This window comes from Micropterus dolomieu, linkage group LG04, assembly GCF_021292245.1.
Source record: "Micropterus dolomieu isolate WLL.071019.BEF.003 ecotype Adirondacks linkage group LG04, ASM2129224v1, whole genome shotgun sequence".
In the NCBI taxonomy this organism is placed as follows: domain Eukaryota; kingdom Metazoa; phylum Chordata; class Actinopteri; order Centrarchiformes; family Centrarchidae; genus Micropterus; species Micropterus dolomieu.
The window spans coordinates 13,939,414-13,950,768 of record NC_060153.1 but is presented as its reverse complement, the minus strand read 5'-3'; the positions used below and the strand labels follow the sequence as shown (position 1 = coordinate 13,950,768).

The 11,355-nt window shown below is 39.1% G+C and overlaps 1 protein-coding gene across 2 annotated transcripts in view; it reads left to right on the top strand.

Moving 5' to 3' along the window:
- Nucleotides 1–11,355, top strand: part of LOC123969743 (ankyrin-2-like) — a 70,643-nt gene that overhangs the window by 20,908 nt on the left and 38,380 nt on the right. For both annotated transcript variants that reach the window (XM_046047374.1, XM_046047375.1), the window contains exons 3-16: nucleotides 4,372–4,470; nucleotides 5,909–6,007; nucleotides 6,103–6,201; nucleotides 6,358–6,543; nucleotides 8,002–8,100; nucleotides 8,582–8,680; nucleotides 8,852–8,950; nucleotides 9,212–9,409; nucleotides 9,702–9,800; nucleotides 9,922–10,020; nucleotides 10,203–10,301; nucleotides 10,546–10,743; nucleotides 10,901–10,999; nucleotides 11,231–11,329. In XM_046047374.1, the coding sequence (XP_045903330.1) occupies nucleotides 4,372–4,470; nucleotides 5,909–6,007; nucleotides 6,103–6,201; nucleotides 6,358–6,543; nucleotides 8,002–8,100; nucleotides 8,582–8,680; nucleotides 8,852–8,950; nucleotides 9,212–9,409; nucleotides 9,702–9,800; nucleotides 9,922–10,020; nucleotides 10,203–10,301; nucleotides 10,546–10,743; nucleotides 10,901–10,999; nucleotides 11,231–11,329 (1,671 nt within the window). The remainder of the gene's footprint in view (nucleotides 1–4,371; nucleotides 4,471–5,908; nucleotides 6,008–6,102; nucleotides 6,202–6,357; nucleotides 6,544–8,001; nucleotides 8,101–8,581; nucleotides 8,681–8,851; nucleotides 8,951–9,211; nucleotides 9,410–9,701; nucleotides 9,801–9,921; nucleotides 10,021–10,202; nucleotides 10,302–10,545; nucleotides 10,744–10,900; nucleotides 11,000–11,230; nucleotides 11,330–11,355) is intronic.

The window sequence follows — 11,355 nt, the reverse complement described above, 5'->3', positions numbered from 1 at the left end:
AGTGACATTTCATATAAATCCCAGATAATGCAGTAGATGTCATTTTATTTGGATGTCACAAGTGATAAATACCGCTCAGCTAATATGACCTTACCCATAAGCAGTTAACTGTAGTTCATTTTATTGTTTACACATGAAAACATACACTGACAAAGGTGTTATTGTCAATGGCCACATTGAAATTTACATTAGGCTACATGAATGTAAATTAACGTGTGCATGTTCCAGTTTGTGTCTATGCCTGTGTTTCTGACTACACATCCTTAAATGCATGGACCAGTTTACACACATTCTTACAAGTCCAGTACAGACCCACAGTGGTGCTATATCTGATTATCAGTTGTCTGAAGCTTCATCAAACTACCCTTGTTCAGACTGCAGACAGAATGTTATCATGGTCACATGGTTATGGCTCCAGTATCACAGCTTATTCGGAAACTGTTTACAGCTAGAAGTCATACCCTCACTTCATATTTGAGATCTTTCAGTGGAAGGATGTGGTCAAACTAAAAGTTACTTTCTGGTGAACGTGTATGATTGTACATAGTACTGACGAGTGTCCGCTGGATGTTATGATTTCCACAACCACCACAGTGATAGAAGAGGACCATTCAAAAGTATTATGTTACCCGTGATTAGCAGCAACATCTCTCTCAGGGAAATGAGTGGACCGGAATCATATCAGTGGAAAAGCACTCCACACAATTACAGGACCATTATCTATAAGAGTATGGTCAGCATTGCAGTCAGTAGAGTCAGAGCTGTGTTGATAAGAGCACCAATAGACAAAGTTCAAACCGTGAGGCCTGGTTAACTGGAAATAACAATCAATTCATCTGAAGTCACTTTAAAATTAAGGAACCTGCATATTGTACAAAACAGCTATTTGCAAATATCAGCACAGTGTTATCACTTAACGCTGTTTGTAATAGCACAGGTCATGGGGGAATAACATCCTATTTTCACAATTGTTAGTGTGTGTTACAGTATAAACCTCCACATTATAAATTGTTATTTTCTGTAATGTGATCAGATATCATCCAGGAAATGTATCCGTAAATGAATAGTATAGTAGATGTAATATTATCAGTGGTTTCAGTGGAGACGCTGGAACGTCACACATGAATTTTGAGTGTTGCCCTTGGTGATGTGTCTGTTCAAGTTAGTTAAAGAGAGGGAAAAAAAGAGATTAAAAGAGATGTGTATGGGTGTGTGTGTGGGTGTGTGACTTTGTGTGTGACTTTGTGTGTGACTTTGTGTGACACAAGCATGTTATTGTAAGATCGGTTAATTTTGGAATAACAGAGGGAAGGCAGTAGACTTCTGTGTGTGTGTGTGTGTCCCTGTGTGTGAGCTGTTTCCATGTCCTCACAAATAAAAGCCAGAGTTCCCAGATAATCTACCCAAATGTTAATCCTTGGTGAGTGATATTACTCTTTAATCTGCACGCATTTAAATTATTTCCTCTTTTTTTCCCCCTCTAACATTCGTTCTGTCTGACACTTGGGCCTATAAAACAACACCAAATATACTTGACCATTTATTACCACGTGTGATGATAACAAAGGTCAGTGGTCATAGGGGCGTGAATTTTAATCTGGGTTGGACAGAGCTCAACAGTGTCCCGTCATGCCAGGAAGCACCGCAAACTGCCAGGGATCATGTGTTGGGCTAAACGTCCATTAGCTAAATGAAGCTTTCACTTACAGCTCAGAGGGAAAGGAGATTTAGATCAGTTTGTGTGACAGAGTGTGTATATGTGTTAGTCTGTTGGGGCTTTTGCTTGTCTTTCCTGAAATACATAATGGTTGAAATGTGATTGAAACACTCTAATAAGATTGCATAATTCTTGCTGTGTCAGTGAGTCCACCATTTCAGAACTAACGGTTAAAGCGGAAATTTTATGCATGTTGAAAAAGCTGTTGAAAGTTGTTTCATACCGCCTGTTGGCACTGCAATGAAAGTGTTACTGACGGACTGAGTAATGTGATTTATGAATTACTGAAGTGATGACATTAGAGGCATAGGCAGTGCGACCTAACAAACCTGATGAACATTTCTCCATGGCGGAGTACGACAAGCATCTCCAGCTCAGTATAACCACACCCATCACCTGATGACTGTGGTGGTAATGGTGATGATGATGATTATAATAATGATGATGTTCATGACAATGCTGAAAGGATTAGTCAGTTAATCGATTAGTTGATCAACGAAAAACTATTCTTACAAAATTTTGATAATTGACCATTTGTTTAAAGGTCCAGTGGACTGAATAGGTGTCATTGTTGGGTCCGGTATCCATATCTTATTATACATCCATGTAGAGGACCAGCTCCCTCTGTCAATATAAAGGGTTCATTCTAAGCTAACAGAAACACAGCGATTCTTAATTTCCATTCAGTTATTATATTATATTCAGTTTCTGTCATATTCTGCCAATATATCCTCTTAAATGTCACACACTGGAACTTAATTATCAAGCGAAATATCAACAATTTACTGGTTACAGATTCTCAACAAGATCTTTTTTTTCATTTTTTCTTTTGCTGTAAATGGGTTTTCATCTGTTGGTCAGACAGAATAAGCAATTTTAAAATGTCACCTTTGGCTCTAGGAAATTGTGATGACAATGGCATGATAACTAGTATCAACAATGTGTCAAATAGCATCAAATAATGAAGATAATATTATTAATAATACAGTCGTCGTCCATAATAATGGGCTAGTCCTGCGATGTAATTCACAAAAGTAGATGATGTTTGTGTGATTTTGTGTGCATCTAGTGTGAGATAGTGCTAAAGTCAATAGTCTATTAATCATCTAGTTCTAATTTTGAAATGTGAAAATTTGAAATGCAAATGTGAGGATTTATAGCTTTTCTCTGTTCTATGTAATTGTAAATTACAGTAAATAGTTGGGTTCTGGAAAATTGTGATGGCCATTTTTCACAACTCTGAAATTTCTTATAACAAATGATTCATTTATGAATTGAAAATAAAATACTGAAAGATAGATTAATCATGAAAAATATATTTAATTAAAGCGCTTGGTTACCTTTTAAAGTCATGTCCTAAATCTATGACCCAGTCACTCACTTGACCAGATACTCACTTAGATACTTTGGCCTCTGAGGGATGCTTTCTTTTTTTTTTCCTTTTTTCCTTTTTTATTTTTTTTTTAGAAAGGTTGACATTTGCATTGGCTTCTAAGTGTGTGTGTGTGTGTGTGTGTGCGTGGTGTGTGTGTGCGTGTGCGTGTGCGTCCTACATAGCCTATATGACTATGCAGAAACATGACACCCCTTTGGCTGTTTGGCATTTGGCAACTCAGAGAAAGTGAGAGTGTGTGTACTCAATTTGTTGTTTGTGTGTGTATGCATGCGTGTTGTACGTGGTGACGGAAGGAAGGGGGGCAATGATAAAGGTGTTGGCAATATAGCAGCTCCTCCTTTACATCAGTGTCAAGAAGAGCCTTCAGAGCCAGGTGGCACAGTTGCTCTCTGTAACCCGTTTTATAGAGTCTGCAGGGGGGGAGAAGAAGGCAGACAGACCCAGGAGTTTGGATCTAAACCAATGGGTGGATGGTTGGAGCTCCATTACTTTTAAATCCAGCTTAGAGCATCATTTAAAGAGGCAAAAGATAAGAAAGACTAAAGAAAAACTTGTAAAACAGACGACAAAGAATGGAAGAAGAGGAGGACGAGGTGAATCATTCTTCTCTGTGTTTATACATGTCTGTCATGTCACAGAAAATATGTCTGTGCATGTGTGTTGTATAAATACATCAGCTGTGTTGCAATTGCCAGTACTTCTCGTGTTTCTCGGAAGTTAGTCTCTAGAAATAAGCATCTCTTTTTTTCTATTTTTTGTAATTTGTTGACATTCTTTTAGAACTGTTATTCATCCCCCTGTTTTGAATTTCTCTTATCAACATCAAAAAGAATGTTTTTTCTTATTCTAATATGTTGAAGAAATGTAATGTAAAATGTAATACTGGCCGCTGTCTTGAATGTTCATAAATGGACACAACTGCATCTCTACAATATTGTGTAATTCGGTACGACAGCTCACATTATTGCCTCATCTTCAACAACTTTATATTATACTGTAGGCTTCACAAGGGTAGTATGCATTTTTTGCAGCAATATTGTATTTCAAGGCACTGGATTGTGCAGTTGTTGATGATTGTGTCCATTCCCTGTATATTCTGCCTACGATGTAATGCAGGTACTGTATTTATTGCCCAAGCTCTATGGTCTTGGGCTTAATGTTTATAATGTAATTCCATGAGCACGACTCAGTTATGCAATAACCACTACCACATTTGTTTTCTTGACTTCTTGGTGTTTTCTTTTTCTTTTCTCTTCAGAATGGTCTGAACGCACTACATCTGGCAGCTAAGGAGGGACACAAGGATTTAGTGGAGGAACTGTTGGAGAGGGGAGCACCTGTTGACTCGTCCACCAAGGTACATGCACATATTTATAGTGTTTTAGTTGTTGGTTAATATGCTTTATCAGTGTTCCAGGTATGAACATATCACAGTTGGATCTTTAGCCCTACATAGGGGAATATATGTGGGGGGAAAAGAAAGAAGGGAGGACAGTGACAGCTGGGTGACAGAAAGATAAAGAGGGAGATGATGGGAAGGAGTGCACATGAACGCAAGTAATATATAGTGATATTAGTTGCTATTAAATCACTGCTTCTCTCTCGAACTATGTCACTTGAAAATCTAAGAGTTTATGTTTGTAACCTTATATCTTCACTATAATCAAGTGTTCGCCAAAAGTCCAGTGAGACTGTCTTATATGCATTTCTGGAGTCTTTCTTTTGGACAGCTTCTTTTTTAAATTTACATTGACATAGCAAAGTTTAACATCAGTTACTTCAAGTCTTCAGCTTTGAATGAGGTCACGGTGGACTCGTGATTGCATCTTGATTCGCCATTTTATCTTTACTGGACAAGAGAGAGTGGGATGATTGTGAGTGTGGGGTAAGCTTCTTGGCAAGCTGTTTGTTATGTGACTCTGTGGATGCCTAACACGTCGGGTTTAATAGCTAGCAACAGTAAACAGCCAGCAAAGAATCTGTCACCTTGCTGCCCATGTCCTTGGAGTGACATGAATTTGGCCTTTGATATTAATCATTAATCATTAACCTTCACATCCTGAAAATACAATAATGTGCATTATTAATTTGCATAATTTGTTTTTTAAGGAGGATATATTAATTTGAGAGGTTTCTGTGGCCATCACGTCTTTTTTGCTTGTGTCTCTTTCAAACAGCTCTGATTTTAAAGTGTTTATGCCCATATGGAATGTAACTGGAATTGGAATGTCATTTAGTACAAATTTGAGGTGTTTTTGATTTTATGCAACTTCATACGTCTAGTCCTCTACATCTCAGAGGGAAATATTGTACATTTTTCAAACCTTTCTGTCCAGTGAAATGTATCTCCAAATTTTGTGATTTTGAAACTGAAAGATGAAGTGCTTCTGTTATTGGCTGAGAAAATCCTACTACTTCTAATGCTAAAACTATTAATAGAAATTGGATTCGTTCATAAAAGCATCATCACAAAACTGATAACAGGGCTGTTTTTCTGAGCTCATGAGAACTTGACTTTTTAGAGATACATTGTTCTCACAGGACAGCTACAAAACACAAGATCTTATAGAATATGATGATTTTCCTGTAGATTAAATTACCCAAAAGTATATTGAGTAGTTAAAATTAGTTGCATTTTGCTAATAATACTTACATACTTGCGTAAGGTTTTCAATGTGGGACTTTTACTTGTAGTGGTGTATTTTCACAGTATGGTATAATTACACTTACTTAAGTAAAGGATCTGAACTTCTTCCACAGCTGCACAGTAAACACACTTTTGTTTTTCACTGCAGAAAGGGAACACTGCCCTCCATATTGCCTCACTGGCCGGACAAAAGGAAGTAGTCAGACTACTGGTGAAGAGAGGAGCAGATATCAATTCTCAGTCACAGGTGAGAAGCTTGTCGATGATCAAAAGCTATTAGATAATATGTAAAAAAAAAAACAAAACAAAGTGTGTATGGACTGTATGCATTTGCTTCTACAGAATGGCTTCACTCCACTCTACATGGCAGCTCAGGAGAATCACTTGGAGGTGGTGCAATACCTGTTGGAAAACGATGGGAACCAAAGCATTGCAACAGAGGTAAGTTTGCATATAAGATACGTGTATGTGTGTTGAACAAATTATAACGCTAAATACTTTATATATTCATATCCCTAACTTCCTTTCACTTCCCCTAAATTTATTGTAGCCATTCACAATTTTTCTCTTGTTTCTTCTTCTTCTCTTCTCCTCCAGGACGGCTTCACCCCACTGGCCATCGCCCTCCAGCAGGGCCACAACTCAGTGGTCTCCCTGCTGTTGGAGCATGACACCAAGGGTAAGGTCCGCCTACCAGCCTTGCACATCGCAGCCCGCAAGGATGACACAAAGTCTGCCGCACTGCTGCTTCAGAACGACCACAACGCTGACGTCCAGTCTAAGGTGAGGGAGGCCAGCGGGGAGAAATTAATGGATGGAGGTGGGTGGAGTGCCAGATGGGAGTGAAGTGAGAGATAGAGGGAGAATTAAACAGTGTAATTAAACAATGTGGAGAGGGAAGGAGGAATTGAGGGAAGCATACAGAGAGGTAGAAGGAAGTCATAATGCATCTGACTAAATGGATATAATTTGATAACAATTTAATTCATTTTATCGATTATATTTCCATTTAGGATTAAAATAATATTAATTGATAGATAGCTTTGTTGTTTGCTTCCTTGTCTTTGCTCTTTGCGTGACCTTGTAAGCGTACCCTGTGTTTTATGTGAATGTTGTGATGAGCACTTTACCTAACAACCCTATAACTTACCCCCCCCCCCCTTCTCTCTCGATGCCTCCTAACCAGATGATGGTCAATAGAACCACAGAGGTATACAGAATCATCAGCTATTTGTTTAATTCCCTTTTGTCACTTCTGACTATCTCATTCAGCTCTTTTGTCCTGATCTTTCCCTTTCCCTTAAGGAGGACTTGTGAATTCCTGCATGTTAGAATTATGTACAACTAATATGAATGCATGTAGCTGACTATGGTGTGCTACACACTCCTGCATGGCTGACACTCAATATAGTGTGTTGTATTAATATATCCCAGAGAATGTAAGTTTATTGCATTTTAAATATAAATTATTTGTTTTACATTTGTTTTTCTTTTCTTTTTAAATGAATAAATCATTCTTTAAAATATATATTACCGTTACTGATTTTTAACTGAAACACTGATTTTATTTATTACTCTCTTTCTCTGCATTACCTGCAGCATGTGTACTTCTAAGCACCTTTATGGCATTGTTTTTCCTCTCTGAAACACATTGTTGATCTTTAAGTTAACTCTTTTTCTTAATTAAATTGCACCATGTCTATCAGAATGGGAAGGTAAGGAGTAAACCCACCTACAACTGTGTACTGTAGATATTTATATATAGCTTATTTATAAATGTCCATTTGTTCGCCCAAGCAGATACACATCGTGCGTAGTTGCTTTGTGTATTTCAGTTTTGGTTTTTACTGTCCTTTATGTTGAACTTTTAGTATCCAGAACCAAACTGCTTTGATTTTTTTCGCCATTTGTGTTCTTCTAGCAAGCATGGCGGAATTACTGGATTTTTGCACGCATTATGTATTGCATGTGCTATTTTGGGATATACTCATTTTTTTATGCTTACACTGATGTGTCTAGTTTCTTTTTTCAGTTAGCTGCCTCATCGTAACACTGCTTCAGTAGAATCAGGCTTCTTGTATCTGCTACTTCTTTCTTTTATACCGTCTTTCATTTCTCTTTCTTTTATTCTGCCCCTGCTGTTTGAACCAATCTTCTCTTTCTTCCTTTTTTGTGTTCTTCATCTTTTTCTTTCCTTCTCACTCTCTCCTTCCCTCCTTTCTCCTCGTCTGTTTCAAACAGAGTGGGTTCACCCCTCTGCACATCGCCGCTCACTATGGTAACGTGAATGTCTCCACCCTGTTGCTGAACCGAGGAGCTGCAGTGGACTTCACAGCCAGGGTAGCGCCCCATTTCCACTTCTTGGCAAATCAGCTCTATACTGCTGTCTAATAAAACTTTACGTGTGTTTTCACTTTGAGGCTCCCAGAACATACTGTTTACTATTTACCATAACAAACTTTCCCTTTTAAGCTTAGCCTTGATTAACTGCATTTCCCCCTTAAACTATCAAAGGTTACATTTTGTTCTTGCATGTTGTCAGATGCATTGCTTTCTTGAGACTGGTCCATGAAGTTTCTGTTTCTTTAAATACAGTTGGGTAGTTAGTGATGTAACTTTCTATTGCCCTCAACTCAACAGAAACCTAAAAATTTAATTTTGTCATACAAACAGTTATTTAAAGAAATTCCAGGACTTGTGGATTTGAAGTGTGATTTGAATAATGTCAGCTCTTGATCTCAACCATTAATTATATTTTTGCTTTGTAAACTGAACAGTTTTGTTTGTTGACTTTGCATTGTTTCCTTGCCTGCCTTGTCAGAATGGGATAACGCCTCTTCATGTGGCCTCCAAGAGAGGCAACGCCAACATGGTGGCACTGCTGCTGGACCGAGGGGCTCAGATAGATGCTAAAACAAGGGTGAGAGTCATTTTTAAAGTCTGGACATCAGCTTTTATTAAATAGTCCCCCCCCCAATGATTGCTTAATAGAGTATATCAACCACTTGTCAATTACCTCTTTTGTCAGAACTGAGATACTGTATACCTATGTGTTTGTGCCTTTATCGGTGCATGTGTGATTGTCCCGCAGGATGGGCTGACCCCCCTGCATTGTGCAGCCAGGAGTGGCCATGACCCAGCAGTGGAAATTCTGCTGGAAAGAGGAGCTCCCATCTTAGCCAGAACCAAGGTAGTGTATGGCTTTGCCATTACTGGGTCAGCACACCCCAGAATCTGTCCTACCACAAAATAAGCTTGAGCTTAATATAGCTCCAGGATACAGTTGTTCTGCAATCAGAAAACGTCAGACTTTCAATAGTATTTGTGTGGAGAGCACACAATTGTGTTTGCTCCTCTTTTCTCCTCCCATCTCTGCCATCTCTTTCTTCAATTAACTGCTTTTTCTGACCTTTTGCATCTATCCATGTGTTTTTTTTTTTTTCTCACACAGAACGGACTGTCCCCACTGCACATGTCGGCCCAGGGAGACCACATAGAGTGTGTTAAACTCCTGCTGCAGCACAAGGCGCCTGTTGATGATGTCACGCTGGACTACCTCACAGCGCTGCATGTCGCTGCTCACTGTGGCCACTACAGAGTCACTAAGCTTCTGCTGGACAAGAAGGCCAATCCCAACATCAGAGCGCTGGTAGGGATTCACAGGAAATAACAACTGCACAAGCATTAAAAAGAGGCATTAACACAGAATCACAAATATATATATACACATGTAGGTATACACAAGCACATAAACATGTTCAGACAGGAAGAGTGAGCAGAAGATAATAAAGGGTTCGGGAATGGATGCTTTTGATTCCTACGATGCATCTTTAATTCATTTAAACATAGGAAAACAGAAGAATCAGATAAAGGTTCAATAATAAAATAAAACTACATTTAATCCTCTCTCTGTATGTTTATCTGTTAATTCTCTCTACCAGAATGGTTTCACTCCTCTCCATATTGCTTGTAAGAAGAACAGGGTGAAGGTGATGGAACTTTTGGTCAAATATGGAGCCTCCATTCAGGCTATTACTGAGGTGAGACAATGTGGGAATGTCTCAAAATAGAATCTGTAAATACAGTACACTTTTCTGTATGAAACTTTGCATTTTATGCTCGTCTTCCTCTCTCTTGTGCCGCCTCCCTTTCTTTTTCTAGTCTGGTCTGACTCCCATCCATGTAGCTGCCTTCATGGGACACCTCAACATTGTTTTACTTCTGCTACAGAATGGGGCATCTCCTGACGTCCGTAACATTGTGAGTACTGACAAATAATTTGTTCAGTTCTCCGTAGTCAGCTGTCAGAACACATAAGGCATAAAGTTTTCCAATCATCAGTTTCCCTAATGCAACCGCCTAGCAGGTATTGTCATAAATCATGAGGGTTTCATTCAGCACAGTATTTTTCTGCTCATAAATGTTCCTTCTTTGCATATCAGCGTGGTGAGACAGCTCTTCACATGGCAGCACGAGCAGGTCAGATGGAAGTGGTTCGCTGTTTGCTGAGGAATGGAGCATTGGTGGATGCCATGGCCAGGGTGAGTCGGCTGTCGCATCATCAGAGTTAATCACTGTTTCCTTCTGTTTATCATAAAGAATATTTCATCCACTGGGTTATATACAAGTACTCATGGATCATGTTGCCTGCCTCAGCTCTGGCTACTGTGTGTCTGTTTTTTTCTTATTCCATTGCCTCTTCCTGTCTCTTTGCTTCTATTTTTTTCTCCCTCTGTATTACCTCTCTACTCAAATTTGTACATCCTTTTCATCCCTCAACCACAGGAGGACCAGACTCCTCTCCACATCGCGTCCCGTTTGGGGAAAACTGATATTGTCCAGTTGCTGCTGCAGCACATGGCTCATCCAGACGCTGCCACCACCAATGGCTACACTCCCCTCCACATTTCAGCCAGGGAGGGCCAAGTAGAGACTGCTGCCGTGCTGCTAGAAGCCGGAGCCTCACACTCACTGGCCACAAAGGTGAGAAGAGGATAAAACGGTTTTGCACAAAGACAGAGAATTACCTAATGAAACAAAGAGATATAAGATTATTGTATAGGCTCACAAATATCCAGTGAAACATGAACAGTTTAAACATGCCGGTTTGACATAAACATTTCCCTTTTCCCCTCCACAGAAAGGATTCACTCCATTACATGTAGCAGCTAAACATGGAAGCCTTGATGTAGCAAAACTTCTCCTTCAACGCAAAGCTCTCACCGATGATGCTGGCAAGGTGAACAGAAAATTCTTTAGGATTATCTATACTCATTATTTAAATAGAACAATGTAGAGTCCGATTCAAGGGCTGAAAAGTTACTCCAGGACAAGGTTATTTATTTCAGCGAGATACACTGTCCACTGAATTAATTTGTGTCTACGTAATGGACTTATTATAGAGTAGAATAAAATCATAAAGGTACAGTGTTCCATAAGAAATAATTTTATCAAATGCTTCCTCTTACAGAATGGCCTAACTCCGTTACATGTGGCAGCTCACTATGACAACCGAGATGTAGCTCTGCTGCTTCTGGAAAAAGCGGCATCGCCTCATGCTACTGCAAAGGTTAGACAAAGGATTTTAAAGAAGAA